The sequence below is a fragment of the Dreissena polymorpha genome, chromosome 2, assembly GCF_020536995.1.
Source record: "Dreissena polymorpha isolate Duluth1 chromosome 2, UMN_Dpol_1.0, whole genome shotgun sequence".
NCBI classification, from domain to species: Eukaryota; Metazoa; Mollusca; class Bivalvia; order Myida; family Dreissenidae; genus Dreissena; species Dreissena polymorpha.
Genome location: NC_068356.1, coordinates 135,992,203 through 136,007,307, shown reverse-complemented (window position 1 = coordinate 136,007,307; position 15,105 = coordinate 135,992,203). Strand labels below are relative to the sequence as shown.

At 36.9% G+C, this 15,105-nt stretch overlaps 1 protein-coding gene across 1 annotated transcript in view; it reads right to left on the bottom strand.

The window, feature by feature from the left end:
• Positions 1 to 1,410: 1,410 nt before the first annotated feature.
• LOC127869124 (integrator complex subunit 5-like) overlaps positions 1,411 to 15,105 on the bottom strand; it is a 59,895-nt gene continuing 46,200 nt past the window's right edge. Inside the window, exons 15-23 of the mRNA XM_052411454.1 lie at positions 13,566 to 13,684; positions 13,247 to 13,447; positions 12,809 to 12,936; positions 11,762 to 11,887; positions 11,395 to 11,465; positions 8,489 to 8,637; positions 4,732 to 4,836; positions 3,113 to 3,155; positions 1,411 to 1,800 (exon numbers count right to left, since the gene is read on the bottom strand). Coding sequence (XP_052267414.1) covers positions 1,664 to 1,800; positions 3,113 to 3,155; positions 4,732 to 4,836; positions 8,489 to 8,637; positions 11,395 to 11,465; positions 11,762 to 11,887; positions 12,809 to 12,936; positions 13,247 to 13,447; positions 13,566 to 13,684 — 1,079 coding nt within the window. The 3' untranslated portion in view covers positions 1,411 to 1,663. The remainder of the gene's footprint in view (positions 1,801 to 3,112; positions 3,156 to 4,731; positions 4,837 to 8,488; positions 8,638 to 11,394; positions 11,466 to 11,761; positions 11,888 to 12,808; positions 12,937 to 13,246; positions 13,448 to 13,565; positions 13,685 to 15,105) is intronic.

The window sequence follows — 15,105 nt, the reverse complement described above, 5'->3', positions numbered from 1 at the left end:
ATCATCTGCAAGAAAAGGTCAACAAGCCCGCCAGGAATGGCAAAGTCAAATTAAATTTGACAAATTATAATTGTGAATCAATTAATCATGTCCTGAAATAGACTGTCAATTAGAGAACACAAGATTCAACCATGTTTGTCCAAGTACTGCATACTTTGATACAGGTTCAATTTAACCCTTTGCATGCTGGGAAATATGTCGTCTGCTGGATTTCTAAAATTAGCATTTTTCTTCGATTTTTTTTCCAAAGAATACTATCAGAATAGCAAACAGTTTAGATCCTGATGAGACGCCACGTTTTGTGGTGTCTCATCTGGATCCAAACTGTTTGCAAAGGCCTTCAAAATTCGGTTCAGCACTGAAAGAGTTAAATAAATTCTGTTGATTAGCAGACCACTGTAATTTGTTGATTCAAGTTACCAAGTAAAACTGGATTAGTATGTTGTTCCAATACAAAGTGCCTAATTGTAAGGCCCGTACTGTCGCCCCAAAGACGAACGGCTAAAAAACAGGTACTCATAAAACCTAAATGCAAATATGCACAGCGCATATTTTGGTTTAACTTTCTTTGGACATGAGTGGAATTTAGAGACACGCAAAGAAAAAGATTAAAGAAAAGCATAAGAATAGAGCTATATCAATAGACATATAAATATCCAACTGATATGGAACGATATATTAGTTCTATTACTACGAATGGACTGAGGATAGAAAGGTTTTTGTTGTTTGGCACTTGTCTGCATGATTTTTAGATATATTTGAATAGTATAATATATATACGATGGAGTCAATGTATTGGTAGTTTCATTTACAAACTTTCATTAAAACTGTATGCCCAGGCCTACACACAGTATATGCAATGACATAGTTACGTGACAGAAGCTGTTTACACGTACATGCAGTATTCTATGGTATTAAATAGTATACTTACCAATTAAACACGATCAAGATTAGTTCATATAAAGAAAAATGATTAAATCATGGTATTTTTATCAACTATATCGAACGTTTGAGCAGAAAAAGTGGTGTTTAGTATTCAGCGATAAGAAAAATTATTGATTCACTCTCTTTTAAAATATGATAGTCAGATTTTGTTTGTACCTACCGTGCATGCTAAAATATCGGAAAAACCCAGATTGGAGAGTTCCGAATAACAATTATTTAGAAGGATGGGAGAGTCCACTAGGCTTAAATGGGTTAATATAGGTTATTAAGATTTTATTTTGATCTTTTTCTATATTTGTTTATAGCAAATGACCAGAAGAGTGTTTAAGTTAAAATATTTTCACAGAACTGCAAATGGAATCATGTGTTATTCTGGGAAGTATATTAATAGTTTCAATCTCGCAACAACTCATTTCACAACAGCTTTCAACAACCCAATTTGTATAACAAGTATAAGAAGACAAGTTTACAATTGTCATTTTTTAATCAAAACAATAATTAAATGCATTAAAAGTACACAGAGTTAACACATTTTATCAGTTTACAAAAGAGGGAGAACATTTTAGAAATATTTACTGGTTTAAAACAGTGAAATGCAAAAGTACCATAAACATGACCAGACATGAGGAATATTACAAATGAACTTTCTTTAGGTAATCCTTAACTTTGTGAATACAGGTCAAGGATAATATATTACTCCTAAACATAGTGTCACTGGCTATTCCATAATTTCTGATTCACTCTTCGTGTCTGTACCAGATTTATCAAGGAAGAATCTTGCGTAGATTTCGCCCGTCACGTCAATGTTGCTGTGAAGAATGGATCTAAGAACTTCCAGATGTTTCGACTCACAAGCTGAAATTAGAATCATGGACGTCATGTTGATGTTTGTTGGCAAAGCTCACCTGATTGTCTGCAATACAGCTGTTTACATGACCTGATTGCCTGCAATACAGCTGTTTACATAACATGATTGTCTGTAATACAGCTGTTTACATGACATTATTGTCTGCAACACAGCTGTATACATGACCTTATAGTCTGCAATACAGTTGTTTACATGACATGATTGACTGTAATACAGCTGTTTACATGACATTATTGTCTGCAATACAGCTGTTTACATAACATGATTGTCTGCAATACAGCTGTTTACATGACATGATTTCCTGCAATACATTTGTTAACATACCATGATTGTCTGCAATACAGCTGTTTTCATGACATTATTGTCTGCATTATAGTTGTTTACATGACACGATTGTCTGCAGTACAGTTGTTTACATAACATGATTGTCTGCAATACAGCTGTTTACATAATATGATTGTCTGCAATACAGCTGTTTTCATGACATGATTGTCTGCAATACAGTTGTTTACATGACATGATTGTCTGCAATACAGTTGTTTACATAACATGATTGTCTGTAATTCAGCTGTTTACATGACATTATTGTCTGCAATACAGCTGTTTACATGACCTGATAGTCTGCAATACAGATGTTTACATGGCATGATTTAATGTAATACAGCTGTTTACATGACATTATTGTCTGCAATACAGCTGTTTACATAACATGATTGTCTGCAATACAGCTGTTTACATGACATGATTTCCTGCAATACAGCTGTTAACATACCATGATTGTCTTCAATACAGCTGTTTTCATGACATTATTGTCTGTAATATAGTTGTTTTCATGACATGATTGTCTGCAGTACAGTTGTTTACATTACATGATTGTCTGCAATACAGCTGTTTACATAATATGATTGTCTGCAATACAGCTGTTTTCATGACATGATTGTCTGCAATACAGTTGTTTACATGACATGATTGTCTGCAATTCAGTTGTTTACATGACATGATTGTCTGCAATACAGCTGTTTTCATGACATGATTGCCTGCAATACAGTTGTTTACATAACATGATTGTCTGCAAAACAGTTGTTTACATAAGATGATTGTCTGCTATACAGTTGTTTACATCACATGATTGTCTGCAATACAGTTGTTTACATAAGATGATTGTCTGCAATACAGTTGTTTACATAACATTATTGTCTGCAATACAGTTGTTTACATAACATGATTGTTTACACCACATACAATGATTTTGAAAACACATATTACACATACATAACAAGTTTAAACGTAACGTCATACCTCTTTTTGAAACATCATTTGGATCTTCCGTAGGAGGGTTTTCCTGAAAATAGTGACAAAATAAAAATAAAACCAACACAATCCATTTGTTTAAAAATGTAACTTACTTTTAGTCCTATCAGAACATTTATTAAATTTCTTCCATGAGTTTTAATGTGAATAAATATTAAAAAAAATAATTTTGAACTGCTTTTAAATAGCTTCAAATCAGGATTCTTTCAAATCCCCCTAAATGACCTGTCCTAATCAGCAACAATAAAAATACACAAGACCGCTAAATTTTTCTTCTTATGTTAAGCAAATATTAAACACAAGTAGCTTTTTTTATATGGCATATACCTGTCATTTTGTAATAATTAACTACAAGAGGGCCATCAGGCCCTAAGGCGCTCACCTGAAAGCCAAAGGAACTAGACAATTCTGAAAAAAATGCAAGCTGATTCATGAATCAAAAAAGTGACTCTTAACATGTTTTTTTATATATTTGACCTTGTGATCCAGTTTTTGAGCTCATATGACCCAGCTTCAATCTCTGGCCAAATTTCATTGGGACAAATGTTCTGACCAAGTCTCATGAAGATTGGCCAATAAATGTGGCTAATATAGTGTCAACAAGTTTTAACTAAAGCCATATAAGGACAACTGCCCCCCCCCCCCCCCTGGCGGCCATGTTTTTCAACAAACCATAACCATTTTCAAACTCACTCGAGCTATTGTTAGAACAAATGTTCTGATCAAGTTTCATAAAGATTGGATAATAAATGTGACTTCTAGAGTGTTAACAAGGTTTTGTAGTAAATAGCCATTTAAGGAAAAATGCCACGCCCCCTTGCGGCCATGTTTTTTAACGGATCTCAACCATTTTTAACTTAGCCCAGATATTATTAGTTCAAATATTCTGACCAAGTTTCATGAGCATTGGACCAAAAATGTGACTTCTAGAGTGTTAACAAGGTTTTACCATACAGTAAAGCCATATAAGGAAAACTGCAGCCATGTTTTTCATTCAACTGGAACCATTTTCGAACTCGTCCAAGATATTATTGGGACACATGTTTTGACCAAGTTTCATGAAGATTGGACTAAAAATGTGACTTCTAGAGTGTTAACAAGGTTTTACTATAGCCATATAAGGAAAACTGCCATGCCCCCTGGCGGCCATGTTTTTCAACCAACCGGAACCATTTTCGAACTCGTCCAAGATATTATTGGGACATATGTTCTGACAAAGTTTTATGAAGATTGGACTAAAAATGAGACTTCTAGAGTGTTAACAAGGTTTTACTAAAGCCGTATAAGGAAAACTGCCACGCCCCCTGGTAGCCATGTTTTTCAACCAACCGGAATCATTTTCGAACTCTACCAAGATATTATTGAGACACATGTTTTAACCAAGTTACATGAAGATTGGACAATAAATGTGACCTTTAGAGTGTTAACAAGGTAAATGTTGACGACGCACGACGCACAACGGACAAAAGACGATCACGATAGCTCACCATGAGCACGTTGTGCTCAGGTGAGCTAAAAAGCTGAGAAATAATACCACATTTTCAAATAGTATTGATGACATGAGTAGCCATAGTCTATATTCGCTATTTCAAATGCGTATGTTGCACCTTCATAAATCTCCAGACGACAAGCAGTAGCAAATAAACCTCGTAGGAACTCAGCAAGGGCAGTAACTCTGACAGGAAGGAGAGAGGCAGGGGAAGTAACCCGCTCTGAAAAGGAAACACAGATCATACTCAATGCAAATATGCATGCAATCATGCAATTGACATTTGTTGAGCAAATAAAACAGCTGAACAGCTCAATAGATTCTACAAGTCATCTGTTTAAAAACAAATATTCTAGATAGATGTTATTTCAGCTCTTAACCGGAGTAGTAAATTTACTACCAGGCAATTATATCTAAACAAGAGGGCCAAGATGGCCCTAGTTCGCTCACCTGAGAGGAGTCGGTTCATTCAATCTTTACCAAATGTCGAACTTGACCTAGATATTGTCCAGACAAACATCCTGGTCAAGTTTCATCATTATTTCATCTGCGAGTCATGATCAATATACCTATGAAGTTTCATGATCCTAGGCGTAAGCATTCTTGAGTTATCATCCAGAAACCATTTTTCTAAGTTGAGTCACCGTGACCTTGACAGCCATTGTGTGAATACATTATTTGGCACTGTGACCTAGACCTTTGACCTAGTGACCTGATAATCAATAGGGGTCATCTGCGAGTCATGATCAATATACCTATAAAGTTTCATGAACCTAGGCATAAGCGTTCTTGAGTTATCATCCAGAAACCATTTCAATATTTCAGGTCACCGTGACCTTGTACCTAGTGACCTGAAAATCAATAGGGGTCATCTGCAAGTCATGATCATTGTACCTAGGCGTAAGTATTGTTGAGTTATCATCCGGAAACCATTTTACTATTTCAAGTCACTGTGACCTTGACCTTTGACCTGAAAATCAATAGGGGTCATCTGCCAGTCATGATCAATGTACCTATGAAGTTTCATGATCCAAGGCCTAAGCATTCTTGAGTTATCATCCGGAAACCATTTTACTATTTCTAGTCACTGTGACCTTGACCTTTGACCTAGTGACCTGAAAATCAATAGGGGTCATATGCCAGTCATGATCAATGTACCTATGAAGTTTCATGATCCTAGGCCTAAGCGTTCTTGAGTTATCATCCGGAAACCATCTGGTGGACGGACCGACCGGCATGTGCAAAACAATATACCCCCTCTTCTTCGAAGGGGGGCATAATAAAGATTGAAAGTAATTTGAATGCTCAATACTAAGATCCATATCAAACAAATTCTGATGGAAATCGATAAAACAGACTATCTGACGCTTGCACATATTGTAAGAAACTGGGTCGTTTTATTGAAGAATGTTGCCATAGAAAACTAGAGATAAATACATACACAGTGGGTAAACTCGATATAAAATGAAGTTTCATGATCCTAGGCGTAAGCATTCTTGAGTTTTAATCCGGAAACCATTTTACTATTTTGAGTCACTGTGACCTTGACCTTTGACCTAGTGACCTGAAAATCAATAGGGGTCAACTGCCAGTCATGACCAGTGTTCCTATGACGTTTCATGATCTTAGGCGTAAGCATTCTTGAGTTATCATCCGGAAACCATTTTAATGTTTCGAGTCACTGTGACCTTGACCTTTGACCTAGTGACCTGAAAATCAATAGGGGTCAACTGCCAGTCATGATCAATGCACCTATGAATCCTAGGCGTCTGCATTCTTGAGTTATCATCCGGAAACCATTTTACTGTTTCGAGTCACTGTAACCTTGACCTTTGACCTAGTGATCTGATTATCAATAGGGGTCATCTGCCAGTCATGATCAATAAACCTATGAAGTTTCATGATCCTAGGCATACGCATTCTTGAGTTATCATCTGGAAACCATTTTACTGTTTCGAGTCACTGTGACCTTGACCTTTGACCTAGTGACCTGAAAATCAATAGGGGTCATCTGCCAGTCATGATCAATGTACCTATGAAGTTTCATGATCCTAGGCCTAAGCATTCTTGAGTTATCATCCGGAAACCATCTGGTGGACGGACCGACTGACCGACCGACCGACATGTGCAAAACAATATACCCTCTCTTCTTCGAAGGGGGGCATAAAAAACAAGTCAGGGTTAGACAAAAACTAGAAAGATAAAATTTATGTTTGGAAGTGTGGCAAAGTTGGACAATTCAGTAGAGAATAAACTCAAACTAGACGATGCATGAACATAGAAAAAGTAGGATACTGTTGTCTAAGGGGCTCCATGAGGGGAGATGTAATATGACGACATTTAATATTGCTTTTTGTGGTAGTCCAAATTCTTGTATCATTACAACAAGTAGATTAATTTCCTGATTAGCAAACGTACTAACAATATATTAAGACACAAACCGGCACTTTAAGGGGTCACAGTGACCTTGACCTGTGACCTAGTGACCCCAAAATGGGTGTGGCCTGTAGAACTCCTAAAGGTGCATCTACATATGAAGTTTCAAAGTTGTAGGTGGAAGCACTTTGATTTTAGAGCAAAATGTCAAGATTTTAGCACGACACAGACATCGGATGGCGGACAGTGGACGACAAGAGCTGGCTATGACAATACCTCAGGTTTTCTCCCAAAACAGCCGAGCTAAATACTATAAATTCAGTCGATGAAAATTCATGAAATATTACTAGAAGTAAACAATGAAAACATAAAATAAGAAGCGTACATAAAGGATACATGTTTTGTTTGTTGTCAATACAACAAATTATACTCACAAAAGCAGGTAAAACATACGTTCCACTAACGAGCGCGATAAGTGTATTGGCGCGTGCCTCACACAAAGGTGCAAGGATGATGAAACAAGAGATGTGTTTGTCAAAAACACAATGCCCCCCTACTGCGTCGCTTTGAAGCCATATATTTGACCTTTGACCTTGAAGGATGACCTTGACCTTTCATCACTCGAAATGTGCAGCTCCATCCATGAGATACACATGCATGCCAAATATCAAGTTGCTATCTTCAATATTGCAAAAGTTATGGGCAATTTTAAAGTTTTCCGACTGACTGACAGACAGTTCAACTGCTAAATGCCACCCTACCGGGGGCATAAAAAAGAGGTGTTGCATAGTTTGGTCTGTTAATGACCCACACACTCGACCTACTTTTTATTGAGATTTAATTGCTTTTCAACATTACCCTTTCCAAGTCCAAAAAATATTCTCATCAACAAGATACATGCGAAACCCTACAGGCCTTGCAACAACAAGAAATTGTTAATCATTATATCTCTTGCTGTCTGGCATGTACTGACACTCTTTATACCAAATGTGAATAGTTCAATACCCATGAAACACTAGACGGTGTAGGTAATATGCTCAAAATAAACAAGAAGAGTTCAGCAAATTAAGCAAGGAGTTTTAACAAGAAATGACATTTCAGCCTTTGGGATTGACAGTATATCCGGAAATCTTCACACAAGTATGCTTAGTATCGAAATTGGGATTATACATTACAATACTACACACAGACGGAAGGACAATTGTAATGCTTCATGTTCATGCCTCACACTGCATGGGGGCATATTAACACAATTTAAGAAAGTGGATTTGAACCTTTACCAAACACCTGATGACGAATTGGGCACACATAGGGGCATATTAACACAATTTTCAACACTGCATATGAATCTTTCCCAGACACCTGATGACACATTGGGCACATATGGGGGCATATTAACACAATTTTAGACAGTGGATACGAACTTTTCCCAGACACCTGATGACATATTGGGCACACATGGGGGCATATTAACACAATTTTCGACACTGGATACAAACCTTTCCCAGACACCTGATTACACATTGGGCACACTGGAGCTGTTTGGGTGAGCTGGAGGACATTTTCTCTCGTGAAACCTCAAAGTGGTGCATCATGGTAGCCGTCAGCGACTTGAGCACAGCTGAGCAACGGGACATCACTAAGGTGTCTGAAACAAACACATGGTGTTAAAAGTAAAAATAAATTAACATGATAATAAAACAAGAGCACCACATAATGGGTGCCACGCTCGGCTGCGAAAGCTTGGCAGAATTTGTTGTTGTTTTTTTTACAGGTCAGTGACCTTGACCTTTGATGTAGTGAACCAAAATGGGTGTGGCGTGTAGAACTCATCAAGGTGCATCTACATATTAAGTTTCAAAGTTGTAGGTGGAAGCACTTTGATTTAGAGCCAATGTTAAGGTTTTAGCACGACACCGGCGGACGACAAGCAGGCTATGACAATACATCGGGTTTTCTCCGAAAACAGCCTCGCTAATAAAAAAAATTCCTTCATTATCATTATTTATCTTCTAATAAATGATAATGTAAGACTTCAGATGCATGAAACCATTAACATGTATCAGAAAGACAAAGAGTTGTGTATTGGCAAAAATCAGCAATAATGTGAAGATTTTTTATTAAAGCATTGTTAGTACAACTACAAATGTTGCACATGATTTTCTGACAAATTAAATGCATTTATGGAAGATTGTGACACATTTTTGAAGAGTGTAACTCTATGATAAAACATATTTTACCATTTATCATTTGCAGTATTTCACATGTTTAACAAGAGCACCGCCTTGCGGGTGCAGACCGCTCATCTATTTTCTTTTTAAAGGTGAAGGGACTCTCAATTTCAATCACAAAGGATGGAGTGGTGGAGTGAAAAGGGGTGTATAGTGTGGGAGTGTGGACATTTATTACATTATCTTCCAAAAATGCGGAAAAAAAAAATGCAAAACAACAAAAAAAAAAATCGGGGGTGGGGGGGGAGTGGGGGGGGGGATTCTTGGGTGCGATGGTTGGACGGTATTTCAAAAATAAAAATAAATATTTGTGTTTTTTAACTGTTTCAAAAAAAATCTATTGTGGTATGTCAGGAGAGAGTAGTTTTGTCAAAGTATCAATTAAATCTAATCATAAATAAAGAAGTTATGGCAATTTTAGCAAAATTTAATAATTTGACCTTGAGAGTCAAGGTCATTCAAAGGTCAAGGTAAAAATCAACTTGCCAGGTACAGTAACCTCATGATAGCATGAAAGTATTTGAAGTTTGAAAGCAATAGCCTTGATACTTTAGAAGTAAAGTGGATCAAAACACAAAATTTAACCATACATTCAAAGTTACTAAGTCAAAAAAGGGCCATAATTCCGTAAAAATGACAACCAGAGTTATGCAACTTGTCCTTTTACTGTACCCTTATGATAATTGCGAGTGTTCCAAGTATGAAAGCAATATCTATGATACTTTAGGGGTAAAGTGGACCAAAACACAAAACTTAACCAAATTTTCAATTTTCTAAGTATAAAGGGCCCATAATTCCGTCCAAATGCCAGTCAGAGTTACATAACTTTGCCTGCACATTCCCCTTATGATAGTTAATAAGTGTTGCAAGTATGAAAGCAATAGCTTTGATACTGTAGGAATAAAGTGGACCTAAACACAAAACTTAACCAAATTTTCAATTTTCTAAGTATAAAAAGGGCATATAATTCTGTCAAAATGCCAGTCAGAGTTACATAACTTTGCCTGCACAGTCCCCTTATGATAGTTAGTAAGTGTTGCAAGTATGAAAGCAATAGCTTTGATACTTAAGGAATAAAATGGACCTAAACACAAAACTTAACCAAAATGTTCAATTTTCTAAGTATAAAAAGGGCACATAATGCTGTCAAAATGCACGCCAGAGTTATCTTACTTTGCCTGCCCAGTCCCCTCATGATAGTAAGTAAGTGTACCAAGTTTGAATGCAATAGCATTGATACTTTCTGAGAAACGTGGACCTAAACTAAACTTAATCAAGCCAATCGGTCAATTTATTGACCAGTTATTGATCTGAAACAATTTTCACTCTTACAGTGATCTTCACCTTTGACCTAGTGAATTCAATGTCAATAGGGGTCATCTACTGTAAAATGCCAATGAACATGGTAAGTATCAAGCCAATCAGTCAATTTGTTGATGAGTTATGTAAAGGAAACAATTTTCACACTTGTGACAGTGACCTTCACCTTTGGCCAAGTGACCCCAATTTCAATAAGGGTCATCTACTGTCCAAGGCCAATGCACACGTGAAGAATCAAGCCAATAAGTCAAAACGTTGATGAGTTAGTGATTGGAAACGATTTTCTCACTTATTGTGACAGTGACCTTGACCATTGACCTGGTGACCCCAATTTCATAAGAGGTCATCATCTGTTCAACGCCAATGCACATGTGAAGTATTAAGCTAATCAGTCAATTCGTTGACGAGTTATTAATCGGAAACGAACTGCTCTACCGACAGACCCACCGACATCCAGCAAAACAATATACCCCCTCTTCTTTTAAGGGGGGCATAATTAAAAAGCTTTTAACATGTTTTTTACACGAGTATTGTTTTCACCATTTTGGGAATTGGGCCGGATCCTTTTGGCTTTGGTGGGAAATTTGGTTTGTTGTTTTACTTACTTACCAATGCTTTAAAATTGAGAATAAGACTGTTTTCAATATAATATTTACTAAAGTTCAACTTATAGAGCTGGATGAGAGATGAACTAAATGTTGAGATCTCCAAAAAATGTGTTTTGTTTGAAAACCTTCAATTGGGGAATTTTAAGATCCTATTTGTGACAAAGATATACTTTTCCATGGGGAATGGGGCCTTTTACCCTAATTTGAATGAAAAAAAAACACACTGTACCGGCCCATGTTACTTACTTCCTGCAAGTAACAGCAGTATCCCATACAGAACTGGGTTGTCATCAAAGTGTTTCCACACATGAAGGTCCCTAAAATAAAGTTGACACTTCTAGAATTAAAGCAATGAACAGACTGAAGCTGCATCCTATTAAGCACTGTTGGGCCATCTGGGTAAAATCAATGCGTCAATAAAAGTACTTAGAAACAATCATATTGAGTTTGGAACTTGGTTCGTTGCCAAAAATAATGGACTGCAAGATATAACAAGTGTCTGCCCTGCTGGTGCAGATGAAGGTTAACTTTTTGTATGTTTGATATCACATTTCTTAAAATTACAATTAATGTATTTCACTGATATGCTATAGGCACTTTGCAGATGCTCTACCTTTCCACGGTCATTTTCAGTGATTCCTCCTCGGGCCAAAATCTGTTATTATACAGCACGTCCGGTGTGGCAAGCTCTGTGATGAGACTTCCTAGCGTCCTGCACAGGTCTGCATTGATGTGTAATCTGCAAAAACCATGGACACCATTCAAAGGCTTTAACAGTGTTTTCTTTATTGAAGTGATATTAACAGTATATAATACCACAACAGCTGTCCAAGACAGTGCAAGTGTGCTCAAATATTCTTCTGTGTTCATAGTAAAATGTAAATTTTCAGTAAATGTCAAAATATAAGGACCCAGAAGACACTTAAAATTTCAAACATATATCTGCAGACGTTAAAAGTACGCTAGCTGCAACATTAACAAGACCTGTGTTTGTGAAACACAATGCCCACTACTGCGCTTTTAAGCCGAAAAGCAGCTATTTTAAACAAAATTGTTACATCCAAGGCCCAGAACTTCGCTAAAAATCAATGGACTGGAATGAAACTCACACATCATCTGTAGATCAAGTAGGTAGACTTACATACCAACAATCAGCTCAATATCTGAAAGTGTTGCGTAAAACACCTACGGACAACGGAATAGACAGTCCGACTGCTATACGCCACCCTACCAGGGGCATAAAAATTCTCAGAAGATAAAAGTACAAAAGTCAATTAAAATGCTGGCCACAGGTATAAGCAAATGAGACCTTATAATACAATGATCCTGAAAACTTGATCGTGCAGGGTTTCAACACAATATCAGATTCTTCATTAAATTCAGGGATACATACAGAGATATGAGTTGTCAAACGCACACCTTATCAATAGCATTATGCCGACACCTCCTGTTGGCAGTAGTAGAGCCCAAACTAAGTTATCTATAGCCACACCAAAATTGTTAAGTAAACATAAAATAATATATCCCACTTATAGGTCTAATGTAAGTCCAATTAAACTCATTACATAAAATTAAAATAATTGTGATGAACTACATATCACCAGGTAAATTAAATTTTGAAACCTTTAAAACTTCTAATTATGATACAGTGTTGTGTAACCTATACGATTTCATTGGTTGCTCCGTGGACTCTTCAGTGGAAGGAGGTGAGTTTGGTACCTCTCGCGGCTCATTACAGCACCTCCACAGGAACTCTTCAAAATACAGCTGATTTCTGGACAAGATTTCCTGAAAACAACAATAATTTTCAAAGCATATGACTGTGTCAACAGTGATGATACTTCCATGGATTGCTAGCCCTTATCTTCTTTTGTTTTGAATAAATAGGTTGTCTAGTATTGAAACGTGCCAGACATTTAAACATAAAAAATATTGTTCTTTCTTGAGGCTGAGAATAAAACCTCATGTTGACAAAAAGATTTTTAATTTCTCTATCTATTATTTATAGAAAAAAAACATTTTAATTTTGTTATTGGATATTCCTACAAATGTTCATATTAATAAGTATTCATATATTAGTTAAGTATAAATAACAAACCTTGTGCAGAACCTCCACGTTTGACTTCTCCCTCAGACCTTGACCTATGACCCCGGCATGGAATACAGTGGAGTGCGACCTCAGCATGGTGAGAGAGAGGCCGTGCTTCTTGTTTTCCTGCCGCAGTGACACAGTGGAGTCTCGGGATCCAGATTTACTCACTTCCAGGTCATGTTTCCCGCCCAGAAGGGGCTTATTTTCCTGAATAAAATATAGAAAATATTTTCAAAGCATACATCTTCAGAATGTGTATCATAAATCACTTTATAATGCAAATAATGTGTATGACATATTGTGATACTGGTTGGTGAATGCTTACGTTTTCCATTGCTCCCTCAATCAGGTATCGCACCAGCATGGTCTGCAGGTAGGGTTTCCGTGACAACAGGCTCGCACATTTCCCACACGCCTGTACCATGCTGTCTACCCGCCTCGTGTCTGCAAGAGAAACATTCAAACAAATTCAACAGTGTAATTTTTTAAACACACGCATCGATGACTCCAAAACCTTTAGTTGGTGTAAAATACATGTATTGTATGAATTTTTCATAGCGAAATTATTTATATTTAAATAGGAAATGACAACTTTTAACTCAAACATCAATAAGACCCTTTTAGGCAGTGTATCCGTAATAAAATGTGCCACAGACGGTGTATCCGTACATAAAGATTGTTGTTGAAAGGGAACACGCATCGATGACTCCAAAACCTTTAGGAGGTGTAAATACATTTATTGTATGTATTTTTCATAGCGATATTATTTATATTTAAATAGGAAATGACAACTTTTTACTCAAACATCAATAAGACCCTTTTAGACAGTGTATCCGTCATCAAATGTGCCACAGACAGTGTATCCATAGATAAAGATTGTTGTTGAAAGGGAGCAGTAAGAATTTGAACTTGAATTTTATATTTAAACAAGGGACAAAATTGTCACAAAACCAGGTTTTCATTGTGAAAAAAAATCTAATAAAGGGAGACAACTCAAACTGAACTTTTGAAATGAACAAACAAAACAAGGGACAAAATTGTCACAAAACCAGGTTTTCATTGTGAAAAAAAATCTGATAAAGGGAGAAAACTCAAACTGAACTTTTGAAATGAACAAACAAAATTAACCCCCTTTGTAAGTTTGTTTTTAAAAAAAATCTATTTTTAGTCGTGGCGACCTTGACATTGGAGATATTGACGTGATTCTTTCGTGCGACACACCGTCCCATGATGGTGAACAAATGTGCCAAATGATTTTAAAATCTCACAATGAATGACATAGTTATGGCCAGGACAAGCTCATTTATGGCCATTTTTGACCTTTGAACTCAAAGTGTGACCTTGACCTTGGAGATATCGATGTAATTATTTCGCGCGACACACCGTCCCATGATGGTGAACAAATGTGCCAAATGATTTTAAAATCTCACAATGAATGACATAGTTATGGCCAGGACAAGCTCATTTATGGCCATTTTTGACCTTTGAACTCAAAGTGTGACCTTGACCTTGGAGATATCGACGTAATTATTTCGCGCGACACACCGTCCAATGATGGTGAACAAATGTGCCAAATGATTTTAAAATCTGACAATGAACGACATAGTTATGGCCCGGACAAGCTTGTTCCGCCCGCCCGCCAGCCAGCCAGCCAGCCAGCCAGCCAGCCAGCCCGCCCGCATTCGCCAATCTAATAACCAGTTTTTTCCTTCGGAAAACCTGGTTAATTAACCCCCTTTGTAAGTTTGTTTTTCAAATAAATCTATTTCTAGTCGTGGCGACCTTGATATTAGAGATATTGACGTGATTCTTTCGTGCGACACACCGTCCCATGATGGTGAACAAATGTGCCAAATGATTTTAAA